At 33.0% G+C, this 20,183-nt stretch overlaps 1 protein-coding gene across 1 annotated transcript in view; it reads right to left on the minus strand.

Annotated features, from left to right (window-relative positions):
• Window positions 1–13,678: 13,678 nt before the first annotated feature.
• LOC145247422 (uncharacterized) overlaps window positions 13,679–20,183 on the minus strand; it is a 443,795-nt gene continuing 437,290 nt past the window's right edge. The window contains exon 2 of the mRNA XM_080109181.1: window positions 13,679–15,984. Within this exon, the coding sequence (XP_079965307.1) occupies window positions 15,859–15,984 (126 nt within the window). The 3' untranslated portion in view covers window positions 13,679–15,858. The remainder of the gene's footprint in view (window positions 15,985–20,183) is intronic.

Raw genomic sequence — 20,183 nt, forward strand, 5'->3', positions numbered from 1 at the left:
TATATATATATATATATATATATATATATATAATTAATGAAGCAAATGACTAGATCAGCAGACGTAATAACAATACACAAAATCTTGTTCTTGGCCTTCGGGCCGGGATCAAAGTGCAGTATCTTTTCCGGCAGATACTGCAAGCAAAGAACCTACGTGGGGACGACCCCACCGATTATACCTTGGTCAATGTAGGGGCAACCCTTCATACCAATTGTCACTATCCAGCTCCCCTACTCCCCAGAGAGTGGCGGAGCAAATAAATACCATATAGTATCTGTTCCGGCAGATACTGCAAGCAAAGACCATATGTGGGGGCAACCCCACATATAAGACCCTTCATATAAAACCCTTCATGCCAATTGTCACTATCCAGCTCCCCTACTCCCCGGGGAGTTGGTCCTCATTTCCCCTTCACTCCTCACATTAAAAATCGGCCTTCTGCCTAATTTGCTCGGTGGGGGAGCAAATAAGTACCCTGCAGATGCTGCACTTAAGATAATTTGTACCAGTCAATGGAGGCGAAACCCTCTATACTGGGACAATTATTATTTTTGGTAATCAGAGTGCCCCTTTTTGCCTATTTTTAGGGGAGCTGGTTTTTACCCCACATTAAAAACGGCCTTGTGCCTAATTTGCTTTGGTGGGAAAGCAAATAAATACAATAACAATACACAAAATCTTAATAGAAACATCGAAATAAATTTATTATTAAATTTTGAACATTACGATATTTCCGGCTTAGAGTCAATTTCATAACAACACATGCTTGAGCTTAATGAACGCCGTTGCCGACTGTTACTTCCGGTCCGCATAAACTATTTTCGCTATCTTGGTTCGTATACTACATGGCGTCCATTCATTAAAGTAAATAGAAATGATTTTTGTCCCTGCCATAACGGATTACTACTTTGACAAAGCTTACCAACTAACAATACAGCTGTGTATATGAAGGGTAATAGTCCTTCAGGAAATATTTGTTCCGTTCAAGAGACAAAAAATTCTCAATCGTAACGTCAAAACGAGAAGCTTTTTTGAAATTCACGCGTAGAAATGCGTGTTCATAATTCGAGTTGTGTTTCTACTGTAGAACAAGGATCGACATCATCACGGAGTTGAACTGGCCTTTCTCTGTAGAATATTTGCGAATTCTTTGTTTGTTTATTTATTTATTTATTTTTTGTCGCAGACTCTTCTAGATTTCAATGTATCGCAAGATTGGTAAACAAAGAATTGTCTCGTGGAATTCAAAACGATTTGGTTCTTATAAATCTTTATATGTCTTCCTTAGTTTTCAAAATCAAAACGAACATATTATTCCTCAATAGTTTTTTTTTTCAATACAAATGGTTTACAATTTATCAAGGTTCGAAGGCCGCTCGAGGATAGGGGTTAGGGTTAGGGTTAGGGTTAGGGGGTAATATTATTGTCAGTTAGCGATGAAAAACACCTTTGTGTGGATTGAAAACAATGCATTAAATAGTTAGAACTTGATTATTCAATTGAGTCATTCGACAAGATGTATTTATATTGGACTTTTAAACAACGATGTTGTACTCAGCTAGGAAGAAACCCTGCAATATCACATTTCACAGTGGGAAAAGTTTATGAAAAGAGACAGTGTTCATTATTTTGAAACAGAATATGCTGGGCAAGAGTTGCTCGGAGTATGTTTCCTGCCTTGGCAGAGTTCAAAACCTATTTCGTAATCTAGTAAGGAATGTTCTTTCCTCTTGCAACCTGATTTCCACAGAAGAGTCATTGTGAGCTTGTCTTTGCTCTATCGTTATGTTTATGGCAAGTGCTCGACTGAGCTTCAATCTATGTTCCCTCTTTGTCAATATTTCACAAAAAACACTCGTCTAGCTCCAACAACAATAAAAAATTACTCCACTCTCAAGCAGTTCCTAAACCTAAACGTGGATTTTAGGAACAAAGTTTATTTCCTAGAACTGCACGCCTATGGAATTCTGTTCCGCTCGTTTGCTTGTCAGCTGACTACAATATTGTCGTTTTCAAGTTCAATATCAACAAGTTCTTGTTGAATTGTCCCCTTAAATAATTTAATTATAACAAATTTCCACTACTAACGATTACCACGCTATTGTGTCAATGACTAACGTACATACATTAACCCTTATCCTCAAGTGGCTTCCACACCTTAATAAGTGGTGACCCTTTTGTAAAAAAAAAGCTCTCTGAGTCCGTCTTGGACAAAAAAAAGCTTTCTCGCAAGTGTTGCAAGCGTATTCAGACGTATCGTTCATGTATGTACACATATTTATTAAAACTAGTGGGACCTGTGGAAATTCCACAAGGTACTCATTCATATGTAATGTATTGATGTTGGCATTCTGTAGATGTTCAGTGTAAATGGAGACGATCTGATATTATTGTAGCTTTATAAAATGCAATAGTATTTATCTAAGCTTGCACGAACGCCCGGCAAAGCCCGGTCGTAAAGTACACTTAAATATGATATTTTAATTCTTGAAGATTTCTTATATGCTATCGATTTTTATATATTATTTCAAAAATAAAAATATATATCTATATGACATGGGTGCATTAGCTTTAATCGAAACCGAAATAAAAACTTACACACACACACACACACACACATATATATATATATATATATATATATATATATATATATATATAACTTGAATTCCTTCAGCCATAATCAAAACCGAAATAAAAACTTATATATATATATATAACTTGAGTTCCTTCAGCCATAATCGAAACCGAAACCAAAACTTATGAATAATTCCGTCATCATCAAAGGTCATCAGAGACCATAGGTCTTTTCCTTACAACTTGCCCTGAGCTATGTTTGTCTTCTGTTCTGCGTCCAACGTAAACAAGTTCTTGATGAGTTGTTCCCCTTAAGTCATCCAATTTTACCAAATTTACACTTTTAACGATTACTATGATATTGTCCTTTTCGCCATTATACACTCTTTAACCCTTATCATCGAGTGGCATCTGGGCCTTGACGAGTGGTGATTCCCTTGTAAAAAAATGGGAGCATATAATAATTAAACGACCCGTATGTAAGCGTGACACAGAAAATAACACACACGCTATCGTATTAATATATAGATTATAGAAAACTGGAATAAGATTCACTTATTCGACAAGTTAAGAAACCGCCTTAACCGTACTGAGTTCTGAATAGACACGAAACCGCGTGCGCCATATTCAGCCAGAGAACACATGTTCATACACTTTGAACGCGCACCAGAGATCAAACAGAACTAAAGAAAAATAGTACAATCAGTCGGTGGAATATGTTTTTTTCTTCCCCATTGTGTAAATAAGAGTGTTTCTCTCTCTTTTTTTTTTTTTTTTAATCGTCTGCTGACGTCAAACCCAGACGGAACACTTCGATGGTTGTTGAGGCTAGTTAGGATAACTACGATGAGGCATGATTTTCGCAAGAGGTTGGGCGTATCAAATACTTATGATATGTACAAATATAAACCAATATCGGCCAATTTAGTTTTTTAACATTGGATCATATTGAGGAAAGTTTGCCTCTTTCGCTTTAATGATTTATCATTAAAAAAAAGGATTTATCATTAAAAAAAAGAGAGAGAGAGAAACAAGCTTTTACACAGTGTATACGAGTGTTTTTGTTTACTTGCCTTCACACTAGGGCAAAATGAGACACAAGATCGGATTTTAAAATGTACACAATGTGTATATGCACACACGCATATGTGTATGTCCGTATATACATACATGCACACACATGCGCATGCACACATGTATATATGCACACATATATATGCATATATTTATTTTATTTTAAGAATTGAATTTATTACATTTTTATTTGCTTGTGTGTTTATTTATTTTTTCTTATATTAATTTCTTTATTTATTCGATTTGTTTGTTTATTTATATGTATATTTATACATATATATGTTTTATTCTGTGTTCTATTTAAACTTTCTTATTCATTTATTTAATATTATTATTGGATAATAAACAAGGGCGTAATTATTTGTATGTCATCACAAGTAGTTAATGCATGTTTGAAGTGTTGGTGTGTGTGTGTGTGGGTGTGTGTGTGAGTGAGTTCCATATATACTCCGAAACGTCTGAACAGATTTTCTTTTAAATTTACAGAACTTTAGGGTATAAGTCTAGGAGTGATCTTAGTTAAGTCTTGTTTCAGAATACCTCCGATAATTACCGATAATCGAAACCGTTATTTTAATTTATCTATCATCGGTAAAGCCATTTTTCTATGTCGTCGCTCAGCAACAATGATAGAAGAACGGGCCGTGAAAATTCTACTGTGGGTAAGTTGATAGCGTGTTTTTTTGCTTGTTTGTTTGTTTTTTTTTTTGCTTTTTTTTGTTGTTGTTTTTTTTTTTTGCATGACCTGATCTGTAGGTGCAAACTACTGCAAAGAGTTTTATAAGGCTTGAAAATTTATGTGTTTTCTTCTTTTTTTTACATAACGTGGTCTGTTATGTTCAAACCCAGCACGTAAATTTCTTAATGTTTTTTTTCTTCCGTTAATCGGAAAGAAATTTATATATAATAAGTTTATAAAAGAAACACTAGGTTTTCTAGAGTGCAATGTAGAACGACTAAGTTACTGCATTGAGGCATGTGAAGCTTGCTCCGGGCCGATTTCACGGATTTCGATGATAATAAAAAGATAGGAGTGTGAAATGTTCGTTGATCATCATTCAATCCTGGGCAACATCGGGTCTCCCTGCTAGTATATATATATATATATATATATATATATATATATATATATATATATATATATATATATATATATATATATATACTGTTTCAGAACTTCTCCTACAAAGGAACAGGTATAAAATGCCAACTCACACATTGTTAATATGCAGCTTTCTCACGTTTTTCGATTCTTTTTCATTTCGTCTTCGTTTCTGAAGATGCTGATAGATTGAAGCTCAAGTCAAACCCTTTTTTTCTAAAGAATCACAGGGAGAATTACCTTTCCTGACTTATTTGCTTTATTTGGTAGAATACTCGTTGTTGGGCCAAGAGGCCGAGCTTCACTCTTCGGTTGGATCATACCAAAAACTAAAAATATCGTACTTGATGATTCCTTGCTAAACACTTCATATTATAAGATGTGATTAAAAGAGCAATGAAAATAGCTGCTCATATATGTGTTCTTGTGCATTCAGACATTTAACTAGTCAGGTTCAGTGAAATATATCTTAATCATAATGATCAATGGTTATATATATATATATATATATATATATATATATATATATATATATATATATATATATAATTATTTCTACAGCCAAACAACGTCACAGCTCATAAGAGCCATGGCAGCTAACCAACCGGAAGTCTAAGACTCGAGTTTCGTCCTTGTTTGAGCTCATCAGTTAGATATATCCGAACTCGGACTGATGAGCCCAAATGAGGGCGAAACTCGTTGTTTGGCTGTGGAAATAATTATATATATATGTATATATATATGAGAAATGAAATTTAAACTTTATTTATTGTTCCATTGAATGCATCAAAAAACAGTTATATTTGTAGCAATGCTAGAATATATATATATATATATATATATATATATATATATCGAAATGTTTATTTGTCTTGTCAGCTATTACTCATAAGAAGTAACGTTGTTTTATCGCCTTAATTATTTATATGACCAAGATTCACTCCTAAAATAATTAATTGATCATTACGTATTTGGAACACAGTTGCTTAGCGTATTCTTTCCAAATGTTAAGTATATTAAGTTTTATTTTATTTATTTTATACAGACAACGAAAGAAAGTAAAAACAGTGTTGACGGTCTTAGTGAAAATTTAATTATCTTCGACTTATTTATAGAAACTTTAGTAATAAAAATTTATAAATATTCCTAGAATTTTACTTACTTTTATGCATTTTAAACGTTTTTATTGGGCATAATTTACGCTTTTGTAGATATTTTATAAATCAAATTCATATAAATCAAATTCATATAATGAATTTTTTATTTATTTCTTAACATGGTTAAATAAAGGTCGTACAAAATTCATTTTGATCGTGATGGTAGTATTAGGTTGGTGCAAAAATAATGTCGTTTTTTGACATCTAGTTGAGCATTTAGTTGAACATCAGAAAACGACATTATTTTGCACCAACCTAATATATATTCCTGAGTTTGAAATAACATTGTTTGGCAATACGGGGTGTATTTTGGGCCAAAATATGAGTACAACAATACAACCCCAGTTAATTGATAGGTACGTGCAAAAATAACTGAAAAAGTACACCATACGCCTCTTAAAAGAGGCTTATCATAATTATTTTTTAGTTTACGTCTAAATTTTAATAGTGTTTTAAAGACAAAAACATACCAATGTTAATCTCTAAAAAAAAATGTATCTTTATGTGTTAAAAGGGTACAGTGGAAAACGTTAAAAAACACATTTTAGGTCGAATTTAAAGTTCGAAAAAGACATCGTCAAAAAAAAAGTCTGGAAAAATAAAAATCAGTTTTCTAATACTATTTCAATGATAATTAGTAATTTAAACTCATAAGATATTGAATTTTAAAAAATCACATCACTCATAACAAAAAAAAATACATAAATCAAAAAAAAAAAAATTGCGATATAGCAAAAACGTTCCGTTAACAAATGGCGCTAATTTTCACCAAACTACGGATCACGATTCGCGAAATAATTTCGTTTAATTATTTTATTTTGGTTGTATTAAATCAAGAAAATTCATTTAATTTAAATATTTATGAATATATACAAGTAGAAATTTCTTTATTTTTCTCTGGAGAAGTTTTAGCGATTTGACGAGTAGGGTGGGAGGGCCAAAACTGTTTGCGTTTTTTTTTTTCTTTCAACGCTGTGCATTCGTACGTAAACAAATGTATAGTTGCCCCAATTTTCCCATTTTTTAAATAAGTTTTTGTGTGTTGCTGATATTTAATATTTACATATTTTTCAAAATTATAGAAAAAATTGCCTAAGCTGATGCTTACATGCTAATGCGTGCAAGGAAAGTATTCAAATATTACATGTGAAATTTACGATTAAAATGGTATCTTATTAATACCATGAAATATTTTTGCAATTATTTTTTTTCTGGTCAAAATATTGAGTAAACAATGCTTAATGCGATGATAATATCGGTAGTTCGAGAAAATTAAAATACGAATTATAATATCATTAACACAGACTTTAGCTCCTGAAAAAATCCAATACTTTTTAATGGTTACAATGTTACGATGTTTTATTTTTATAAAACAAGCTAAATTAAATTCATGCGCATTTTTTTGTAGTATTTAAAACTATAAGTTTAGTAAAAGTGTTTTTTGTTCACACAAAATAATAGATTGTCATTAAGATTTTTTAAATATAAAAAAACTTCTCTTATATTTCGTGATCAATACTTAATAAATACTCAAAATTTAATTAAAATTGGTTTAGTTCCTGAATTTTGGTGAATTTGTAAGTGAGGGGGGCCAATATGTTGATACATTTTGGACATGGCCCATTCATTTTGCAGGTACCTAGTAATTGGAAACATCTGTGTGAGACACGGATTTACGGACTAAACCTTCCAATGCGATGTACGGCCGCATCTATAACTCGACGATAAAAAAGATTCAACATTGGAATCGGTTAGAAATGTAAAGATGAAACAGCATGTTGTATCGATCGTTTGTTTTTTGTTTTTTTTTTTTTGCTTTTTTTTTTCGTTATGCGGAAAACTCTGTAAACATTCGAGAATCGCCACAGATTTCAGTTTTAGAACCGACATGTCAAGTTGAATTATAAAATGTTAATTTTCCTATTCTTCATTATAACGAAAAACGCAACTGAATCGTAATATTAAAGATTTTTGTCCAATAATAATAATCTTCGTTTCATTTGATGACGTCTCCTTCAAAAGAGATGGGATTGATTCTCAGGGGACTCTCCCGCAATCCCGTTTCAAAACAAGGAGCTTCAAAAATCAAAGGTTATCAGCGCTACCTAGAACATCGGAAGTGAAGATCGACCAACACATGGGGAATTTCTAGTAATATAATAACAAGATTAATAAGAAGAAGAACGAGAGAGAGAGCATTAACCAGATCTCCACTGGAAAAAGTGTTGAAAGCACTGACGCCTTAGAAAAATTTTGCCACCCAAACCCTAGGGAATATCAATGGCTGTTGCCAGCAAAACATTAAAGATAACGTGAAGTCATCTGTGCTAGTCATCGAAAAAGGTGGCGAGCACTAGCAATCTATGGAGACTTATACTCCAGGGAACACGACAGGTTATTTCAAACGAGTGATCGCTAGTGATAGCTTCTGAGAACTCCTAGTGAGTGTATAATGATATTACTACTACTACTACTACTACTACTATTACTAATACTACTACTAATACTAATAATAATAATAATAATAATAATAATAATAATAATAAAAGGTATCTTCCAAAGAAAATCCCCTATCGACACTACTGTTTTCCATAGCAATGATGACTGAATAACAGAGTAAGTCAATGCCACGTCGGATACAAATTCACTAATACAAACGAAAGGATGAACCATCTAATGTATATGAAAAGCTTGAAAATTTTTGTAAGGAACTAACATAACCATAATTTTCATTCAGGATATCCATATGGAGTTTGATATGGAAAAATGTGCATTGCTATTTATAAAAAGGGGGAAAACTAAAGGCAATGGAAGCCTTTGAACTATCCAAGAAAGCAGGGATAGGGACACTAGGTGAATATTTGAGAGTTTTGGAAACAGACATTATTAAAGCAATAGAAGCGAAAGAGAAAATTGAACAGGAATATCTAAGAAAAACAAGAAAACTCATAGAAACAAAACTATATAGTAGAGACCTAATAAAAAGTATAAGCACATGGACAGTATTACCGGACGGTTCATAAGTCGAACCAAAAAGGAACTTATGCAGCTCGACCAGAGGACCAGGAAACTTATAAGCATGTACAATGCACCAGACCCAAAGGATGACACTGACCGACTCTACGTGAAAAGAAAAGACGGAGGAATAGGGCTGCTTGTTATAAAAAGACTGTAATAACGATATAAATAAAGAATTAGAACAATACATAACACAGAGCATAAAGGATAATTACCGCCAAAGGAAACATGGAAATAAGAACGAGACACAAAACAAGGGATAAAGCGAGAAAAAATATGACAAAAAATATAGCTACACAGACGATTCATAAGGATGATAAACGATGACAAACACTTGGGCATGATTACAAAAAGAACATCCAAACAGAGAAACTAAATCCGTAATAACAGCCCCATAAAATGATGCGATTAGAACTAGCTACATGAAAGGAAAACATCGACAAAACACAAGAAAACAACAAATGAAAACTCTGTGAACAAAGGAAAAAATGATAAACCACATAAGAGAATGTAGAAACAAACTCAAGGAAAATACAAGATTAAACATAATCAAGATAGGAAGGCAGTACACTAGGAATTATGGAGACAACTGCATTTTAAACTACCAGACGAATGATACAAAGCACAAACCGACAGCAGTACTTGAAACGGAAATCACAAAATCCTGAGACATGGACGTTCATAAAGAAAAGCACATTTAGGCAAGGAAACTACATGTCAGTAAAGCAAACGAGAAGGAAAAGTTCTGTCAAATCGTAAATTTCGCTGTTCCCGCAGCATAAATACCATGAGACGGAGAATAGAAGCAAATGCACTGGCTAGAGAGCTGAAAGGAATATGAAAGATGAATAAAGTCAAGATGACAACAATAATAGTTGGAGTTGGACGAATAATCCCGAAAACTTTGCAAAAAAAAAAAAAGAATAGGAGAGATTAGAATAAAAAGGATGGCTAAGAAGATACAACGAATAGCAATAATAAAAATGGCTGAAATATTAAGGAAAACTCTTGAATGCAGAGACTGATATACATGAACTATAAATTTAAACCTGGCATATTCGAACGGACACAGAAGTAAAACGATAAAACAATAATATAACTGCAACTGGAATCAAGAAAATTGAATCCAACTCTAAAAAATAGTATCGGCATCAACTGACACCACACCAAATAGAGGGTAAAGGAGAATAGAAAGACTGACGAAAGAAAGCATTAATCAGACCTCCACTGAATTAGTGCCATGAATAAACAGTTATTGAAAAAAATGTACTGGGAATTTGATTTCTTGCCACTCATATAGGGAATATTATATATATATATATATATATATATATATATATATATATATATATATATATATATATATATATATATATATATATATTATTTTTAAAGAACACCGAACGTAGTGCCATAATTAATTACTGAGTTTTTTTGTTTTCTGTTTTTTTAGGCTTAGGAGAAATATACTTCAGAAGTGCATTTTGGTCTTTTTGAAAGTTTCTTTTTTATGGTTTATGTTTAAACTACAAAAAAAAAAACCTCAGTAATTAATTATGACATTACGTTCGGTGTTCTTTAAAAGTATTATAAAATTATGTACCCATAAATATATATATATATGTGTGTGTGTGTGTGTGTGTGTGTGTTTAGAATGTGAGAGATTATATAATTATTCCCAGAGCCAAACAACGTCGCAACCCACAAGAGCAATGATCGCCAACAAACCGGAAGTCCAAGACTTGAGTTTCGCCCTCATTTGGGCTCATCAGTTAGGCATATCCGTACCCGGTTGGATGACCGCGTCCTTTGTCGAGATGAAGTTGGTCCATTCCACGATCAGATTTCAGCGCAATTAGCTTGATCTGTGTTAATTAATAGAATTTCTTGTGTGCGGGGAGTTTACTCAGTTGGCAGAGTGCTTGCCTCGCATGCAAGAGGCTCGCGTTTCGAACCTGGGTTCAGATATGTCTAACTGATGAGCCTGAATGAGGGCGAAACTCTAGTCTTGGACTTCCGGTTTGTTGGCTGTCATGGTAATTATATATATATATATATATATATATATATATATATATATATATATATATATATATATATATATAGAGAGAGAGAGAGAGAGAGAGAGAGAGAGAGAGAGAGCGTATATCTAATTTCTGACTTCATATCAATGGAGTTCTACGTACATAACTTTGCTTCTCATGGAATTTTCTACAATCTGTTTTATTATAACACTATAAGAAAATGTCGTCTTTCACGTTATTTTCATACAGAAAACACTATGCAGTAGAAGATTTGATTTTTCTGTTTTAGAGAATACCAATCCTTTTCAGGATATTTAATTCCGAATCCAGTAATTTGGGGAAAAGTTTTTATGCCTCAACTTCTTCATATCATCCGATATTTATCCATGGTGTTTGGTTTATTTGTTTTGTTTTAAAGCCTTCCAATCCTTTTCAGGTTATTTATTGACGAACCTAGTAATTCTGGCAATAAATTTCATGCATCATGTTCTTTATATCTTCTAATCTTTATTCATGGTGTTTGATTTATTTGTTAGTTTTTTGTTTTTTGTTTTTGTTTTTGTTTTTTTTGTTTTTATTTTTGTACAGGAAATTTGTTGTTTTATTTTTTAACCTTTCAGAACATAATTGAGTTTCGCAAAGTGGAAGGAAAAGAAAACAATAGCATCAATGTTTAGTAGATTTTAAGTTAGGAAGCCAGTATCTTCAGACAGTCTAATCTGGTAGCACCAAGCACAATGCGAGGGTGAGAGTGATAAAAAAGAATATAGTAAGAAATTACAAATTATAACTAATTAAAACTATCAAAATAGATTTTAAGAAAACATAACTCAATCCAAAATTATTAAAATATATTTAAAAACCATTTTCTGAAAAAAAAAACGTTTACTCAACTTTAGTATAATACATGAATTTGCGTGTTCCATGATTTGTTAAGGATTCGTGTACTTCTGATTTACCTCTGAGATAATCTCTCGACAAAAATAATTGTATGGTTAGGTTTCATTTAATCTGACAGGAAGTGTTTCCAGGCGTTACGAGGATATCACTTAATGATGACGAGTGGATCTCGGGTGATAACGAGAACATTGGAGCATCTGTTTTCAGTCGATCGCAAAATAAGTGGAATGACCTCGGGGCGGATTCGTTCTTAAAAATAAATTGGAATCTCGCACAAAATTCGACAAGACTCATAAAGATTCCAGATGGAATTCCAAACAAGAACACGGAATTAAAATGAATTGTATTAAAATTAGATTACATTTGCAAAAAGAAATGTTCCTTTTCGCAAAACTAGCACCATTTTTTTTCACTCCTCAGTAATGGCACTTTTTATAAGATAATTTGTGGATTTAATAGGACTAGCTGGACGCCCGGCATTGCCCGGTCGTACAATATGCTTAAACATGGTATGTTAATCTATGCAGATTGTGTATGTATTATTATAGAATGAATCCTCCACTGATTATTATATATTACGAGGAATACTTTGCCCGCTGGACTAATTCGTAAAAACTTTTTTAAATAATAATGAAAATGTTCAGCAAATTTCATCTGTTTTTTTGTTTGTTTTTGTTTTGTTTTTTCTTCTATTATAACATTTTAACATTATAGCATAATAATATTATAGGTGAAAAAGAATTTTACAGGAGAATATATTACGTTACAATGACCAAGGTTACACCAGTGTAATGTAAAATATTTCCCCTGGAAATATTCCTTTCCTTTATTAGAGAAGAAAGATCGGAGTTTTTCGATATTCGATATTTATCGGATGAATTTCTGTACAAAACATATCTAAGAACACTGCCAGACATATAAATTACCTTTGTTTGAAATCTGAAAACGATACGATCAACCGTTTCGTGTATATATATATATATATATATATATATATATATATATATATATATATATATATATATATATATACATATATATACGAGATTACATAAAACTTTGTGTGTGTGAGTGTGTGAGTTCTTTCCCTAAGGACTCGAAAACGGCTGGGCCAATTTTTATGAAATTGCACACGATGGTACTCTACGTGTCTGGCAGTGTTTTTAGATGCCTTAGTATGAGATTCCGTACAGATTTCCGCGTTCGGTAATATGATTCTCGAGTTCCTCAAGATGTACTCGAGGAAGATTGGAGGTTACATATGTCGAAATATTTTGCGAATAACTTCTAAGATTTAAACAGTGGGCTGACTGATAAAAATAATGCAAATTATGACTTTGGTGTCATCAGCTAGAATCGAAATCAAAACATTCAGCGCTTTAGCTTTAGGGCTTCAACCGTCGTTGGTATCGTTGGAACTATGGCCAAATGGATAAAAACTAGGCTTAAAGTTAAGCGACTTTAAGCTAAAAATGTATATGTACGTATGCTCCAAAAGCTAGTCGCGTTATTCCTTCCAATGACAACTTTGTTTCCAATTTTGACGCATTGGCAGTTGTTTTGCCAGCTAATCGAAAGTGTTCGCAGCGTCTAAATACCCGATACATCAAGTTTCAAGACGTTGTATGTATGTGTGCGAAAATCTCAACCAAACTCCCTTCTGAATATTTGATCCATATATATATATTAGATGTATGTTTGTGCAAAATTCTCTACGAAACTCTCTCCTGAATATTTGATCTAAAGTTGAAAATTGATATATAGGGTATTTAGGCCGTGTGAACACTTTGAATATATATATATATATATATATATATATATATATATATATATATGCGTGCGTGAATGTATGTGTGTGCGTTTTAGAATGTTTTTATCCTAAATTCTACACAATTATGCACAATGTAGAAACTATGCAAAAAATTTAGCGTTATAATTAAATAAAAGAATCATCTAATACGAAATAATAATGAATGAATTATTAATTAATGAACACTCGTTTTTCAAAGAAATGTGCGAATTACTTAACCTTCGTGAAGTCGCTCGCATACGTTAGTAGCATATTAAGAAGTTAGTTTTTATAAATTTTTACAGAAAAAGGCTTCTTATCTAAAAATCAAAACGAGAAAAAACCTGTGTTTTAGATAGAATAAAACTGAAAGGAATCATATAATATAGTTGTAAAACCATCTCAACTGAAAGTTTGCTAGAGGTCACAGCAGGCTGACAGGTGATAGGAAAGACTTCATCGGTATGGTAGAGGATGACTTCTTGCTATGAATGTTTTACAAGGAGAAACCAAAGATTGGAGCTCAGAGGAGCATTTTATATGGTAATAACATCGTATAGAAGAAACTAACAAGTCTTCTTTTCTGAGAAATGGTTTGCAAGGAATAGAAAGGGATATCTTATAATACTCTGTATGTACAGAAAATAGTGCTCTGTGCACCACTTCCCTACAGGTATCTGTATTCTATCTTTAGAGGTATCTGGCTCTTAAAGGTAGGCGATTGCATTTGGAATCAGGGACTTTCTGAAGCGGTAGAATGATCCAACCAACTTTTCAGAGAACTTAGAAATAGAAAAAAAATATCCTTTTTGTTTTTATTTTACTTCAATAAGTTCTCCGACATCAAGGGGTCTTTCTTGAGGTTAACATTTGATTTTTATTCTATCAAGATCTTCCTCTACTTCTCAAACATTAGATTAGCAGCAATAAACGACACTAATTTTCTCCCCCCCCCCCGTTGATCCCTAGTTATATGACAGTTTGTTTATTTTTACGGTATTTTTTTTTAATTATACACACTTCCAGGACAAGAATTCATCAAGTCAGATGGAGTATCAAACTAAACACTCTTTCTTCATGTAAACATCATTAGAACAAAGATAAACCATTCATCGCTATAAAGCAATTTATAGCTGTATCGAGGAGATTTGATTTTGATTTCGAATAATAAATATTTGATAAAGTTTTTTTTTGTATGTGTAAGTATCCTCATGCCAGATTTGCCCTAGCAACCCCTTGTACAGAAAGATCGAAGACACTCAAGGATTGTAACTAGTATGTAAAATAACGAATTGTGTATATAGACATTAATTTTATAACCGACACTTTCGCAAATTCTTTTACATTGGCTAAGCGTATGACAAAGTCGTTCACCGACTGTACCTTGATGTGTCCGCGCTGTGGGGACATTTTTAGAACGATTGTTACATCACATGTACGGCAACCAGCTTCCCAGATAAATAAACGATAGTCCATAGTCGATAGACTTTAGACAAGGGTATTTTCTCATCTAAGTCTAATCTACGGGTCTTCTCATCGAGTACTCAGCGGTATTAGTTTCATCTTTCTTAATTCTCTCCTTAGAATTAATTATTTGGGAAGAGCCACTAATTTTAGAATTGAACGCTTGTATACAATAAGTGAACAACGCATTTTTTTTCTATAAAATAGATATTTTTTATTATTTTAATAATTAAAGACGCTTTTTGTTACTCAAGAGTTCAGCTAACGACCTGTGGCCTTCAGGGTCTCAATTTCATCTGATCATCTCTTTCTTTGTGATGAAAACCGATATAGAGAGAGAAAGATAGAAAGAGAGATGAAGAGGAAGAGAGAGACGGAGAAAAAACATGAATATATATTTCGATGTTAAATTTCAGCAGACTGTTCTGAATTTCAACTTCTTTGTTGAAGCCATGTCAACCACATTGATCTGATCTTTTCACTCGTCAACTTCGATTGCATTGACATGCCCCGCTGATGTTCACTGACATTTTGAAACGAATCAGCTCCGACTTGATTTTATGTACCCTCCCTTCAGAAAACAAGAAAGTAAAGGTACAAGATTTTTAAATGAGTGAAGTTCAAGAGCTTCCCGAAAAAAGACTCTTTACCATTATAAACAAGCGAATATTAAACGTTTCGAACGTGACTGATATTTTTTTTTTACCCTGAAATATAATGTAACGCAATTCATTCTGTAATTGCACGTTTTCAAAAAAAAATACTTGCCTTACAATGTTTGAAGGATTCAATCTGATCGATTTTGTTATTCATTTGCCAGCTTTTTCTGTCAAATTCATCGATTTGTTTACGAATGAAAACGTAATATCGACTTACCTAAAAAGAAAAAGAGAAATAATCAATTTCAAATGACAAAGAATCAATAATAAATAAACAATAATTTTATGTCAAGGCAATATATTTTTTGAACTTTTATTGAAATTCATTCAAAGACATAAAATCACTTGATGATGCAAGGAGCTTAAAAACATACTACTTCAAGAAAAAAAAGTGTAAACCCACAATAAGTGCTAGATGGAAAAATTCCAACCCTAATAAAAGTTGGCATTTCCCCTTTGTCAGAAACGTAGATTGTGAGGACTAAATGACATAAAAAGGGAAGTGAGATTACCTAGGTTACCAAAATTAAACCCAAGCTTCAGTGCTTACCCATGCTTGCTTAAAATTAAACCCAAGCAGACAGTGCATCTTTGAATATTTAAACGTCACGTGCGCATAAATGTTAAAATTAAACCCAAGCTCCAGTGCTTACCTGACCAAACGATAAGAGAAAATGAATTTTCAAAGTAAGATTCATTTGATTTGCGAAGGCATTGTAGGTGAAAGAAAAATTATAATGTGCTACAAATAAATTTATTTTTTGAATTTTCGGATTGATAAATTGTATTATTTGGATTATTCGTAATACGATGTTTATCTTGGTTGTTATATTAAAAACGTATCTGCCGATAGAACATACGGTCTTCTTCATGTGCATCTCTTTAAACTTGAGAAACATTCTATCGAACTCGTAATAAATGAGGGAACCAGAACACTATACTCACGAGGTATTAAATGGAGAGTTCACTTCCACATTCCGTATAGATTTATGAGTTCAATAAAGTTATCTGGGATGTACTAAAAAAATTTTCAATGATCAAAAGTTTACTTGGAGAAATTGATAGCTTACATCAGTAATAACCAAGATTTTTAGAGTAGTTTGAATAATTCAAATAATGCGAATTCATTTTATTTTCTAATTATCTTTAAACTAGCTGTTTTTCCGGCGTTGCCCGGTCGTAAAATACGCTTAAACATCATATTTTAATTTCTGCAGATTGCGTATGTATTATGATAGAATAAATCCTTTTTTGATTACTATATATTACAAGAAATAATTTAGCCCAGTGGACTAATTCGTAAAAAAACAATTAAAAAATAATAATGATAATGTCATTCATCAAATTCCGTCTGTGTTTGTTTACAATATCATGTCAGCTGATATTTGGAAAAAGACTATTTTTAAGATAGATTATTTTCGATTTTCAATACTTATCAGATGAATTTCTGTACAAAACATATTAAAGAATACTGACGGAGATATACATAAGCTTTGTGTGACATTTACAAATAATAGACTCAGCCGTTTCGGAACCTATGAGAAAGGAACTCATACACACAAAGTGAGTTTTATATATTAGTAGAGATTAGTTTAGTGCAGCCTCTGGGCCGGGGTCTGGAGCTGGTCCGCAAGGTTTGTAATATTCATTATTTCGTCAGTTATCTTTTTAAAACAAAATTTTTTTAACTCTCTTCAAATAAGCGTTTCTTCAGTTGTGACACTCTTCCAATTGATAGCGAAATTCTCGTCTGCTTAATCGGCAACGCTCGGTTATATCCGGCTGTTGACGTCATGCGTCGGACAAAGCCGAGCAAATGCTGAGTTACGTCTGGTTCGTTAAATGCACAAGTATTGTGCCAGCCGTGCGGATACATATGAAGGTTACGTTACAATCCTTCGAGCTGTTGAGATTGAGGAAGAGGTTTCATTGCAGTCTCAAATATCAACTTTTAGGACAACTTGGAATTAAAGGCAGAAAAAAAAAATCGCAGCTTATTAAACGTCTCATGCTTGTTAACTGAACAATGCGCAATGTGGCTCTGAGTAAAAAGATAACAAGTGTCCACGATGCAGATTCGATTAGATTTATTTATTCATATATTTAATGATTATTTTGCTTAATTTATTTTTACTTGTAATATTTTTATTTATTTATTAAAATTTTGTCTTATTTCTGTTTTTCTATTCTTTTCGATATGAACGCATCTTAACTTAACAAATATGTTACACGCAGCCTTTGAATATTTAAACGTCACGCGCGCATAGATGTTGCTCGTTACAGGAAACGATAAATTATTAAACATTTTTTATTGTATTGAACAGTTCATTCAAATGCAATACAGATAACTAACCCTCGCATCAGCGAAGGTGGCTGATACGCGAACAAGCCATAACAAGGAAAACACTCATTCAGATTGGATTTATAAGAGCCGGGTAGAATACAACATCAATACAAGATGGAGAAAAGTAATGATCTAAAAAGAAAGCTGACCCGTGAATGCTAAGTTACATTCATCGAGCTGTTGATATTGGAGCAAGAGGTTCCTTATTGGCTCCCTATATCAATTTTGGAGCCAGCTTGCAATTAAAGGCTGAAAAGGAGTTGCAGCTAGTAAACGCCTCATAGAGGTAACTGAACAATACGCAATATGGCTCTTAGCGAAAAGGAATACGGCATGATATGGTAGCAAGTGTCTACAGTGTAGTTATCTCTTTAAGTAGATTTATTAATTTCTTTAATAATTTATTTTTGTATATATATTGCTCTTAATGTTAAATATATATATTTTTTATTTATATATATATTAATTTTATTATTATTATTATTAGTAGTAGTAGTAGTAGTAGTAGTAGTAGTAGTAGTATTTTCTTCGATATGAGCGCGTTTAAATAAATATGTCAGACGTAGTCTTTGAACGTTGAACGACATACGCAAAGCCATTGCTCGTAATAGCTTAATTATCAAACGTCATTTTTTATTGTATTGAGCAGTTTATTCGAGTGCAATTCAGATAATTAGGACTCACATTTGTCAGGGAGCGATACGCGAACAAGGCGTAGAGAGGAAGGCCCCGAAACGGCGCGTATTCTCTCCTGATAACACGATATTTTCTGTAATATGCGATGAAATACACCCAAACACCATGATCATATATAAGTTTACGGGTAAATATACTCAGAAATGCAATAAAATACCCCAGAAAAAATGATAAAGACCATTCTATACAAGTAAAAAAACTAAGATGAAGAGGGCCCTAGAAAGGCGTGTTTTCTCTCTTAACAAGTGACATTAACTTTTTCCGAAATGGATTACTTCACAAGTGAAAGCAGATAATAAACACCATTATATACAAGTCTACAAGGTAATCTATTTCAAAACACAGCATCTGTCGTTCATTTGCTTCATGGCGAGTTTCTGTTACTGTTCAAGTAGTAATTTTTATCCCCTGAAGCCGACAGAATCATACAATACTAGATATAGGCAAAACGAGTCATGAATAGAACTGTATGATTCTTGGGGCCTTATATGTTCGTCTGACAACGATAGGTCAGAGATTTATTTGGGTTTAACATTTCCATGTTGTATGAAGTATTCTCAAAATTATGTCAGCGAAAGAACCATTTATCTAATCAGCTGAAGTATTGCATGGTGATTACTGTTATGCCCATAGTCTAATTCGTAAATGTCGGAAGTTGAAATTCTGTCAAGAGTTCAACTATAACCGAACGTTTCTAGGTCAGATAACACGAGGAACTCTATTGGCTTCAGCATGAACCAAGAAACGGGTCTCTACGGCGATCAGCTCCGAAGTTATGCCACACGTGTCATTTTTTCCTTGAACCTTGATCTTGATATCTTTAAAATTAAATCAGTTTTAGAGTATATAGTAGCTGACATTTTTACCAAAAAAGCGAGACAGATACTACTACTAAAGTTACTACTACTGTTACTACAACCTCTACTACTACTAATTATAATAATAATGATGATAATAAGAATTATTTGCGCATATATGTTGTGTAACAATAGATAATGATCACCTTAACTGGCGTCGTCAACAATGCCAAACCTTATCCGGACTTAAGGCGAACCATGTTTTAATCATACGGCGTCATCTTCCCGGGCCTCCCTCGCCTGTCCGCAGTACACTTGCACTTTTTAGGTAGGTTTTCAGTATGTGCGAATAGAATCGTCTTCACGTCGTTCCTTCCTGCCAGTTATAATTACCTGTTTTCGTTTGCGTATGTCATGTACGAGGAACATTCCGTGTGGCTCATGCCGCTGTATTTCTGCGAGTCAGGAATCTTAACAGCAGGAAATGCGCTAGAATATCGCGACGGTGGGGCTGTGATGTGATCGGCATACACGCTTACTTGGTGTTAAAGAACTCTTACGTTGAAAGATGCACAGTAA

Source organism: Euprymna scolopes, chromosome 25, assembly GCF_053919585.1.
Source record: "Euprymna scolopes isolate OS-2025 chromosome 25, ASM5391958v1, whole genome shotgun sequence".
Classification (NCBI taxonomy): Eukaryota; Metazoa; Mollusca; class Cephalopoda; order Sepiida; family Sepiolidae; genus Euprymna; species Euprymna scolopes.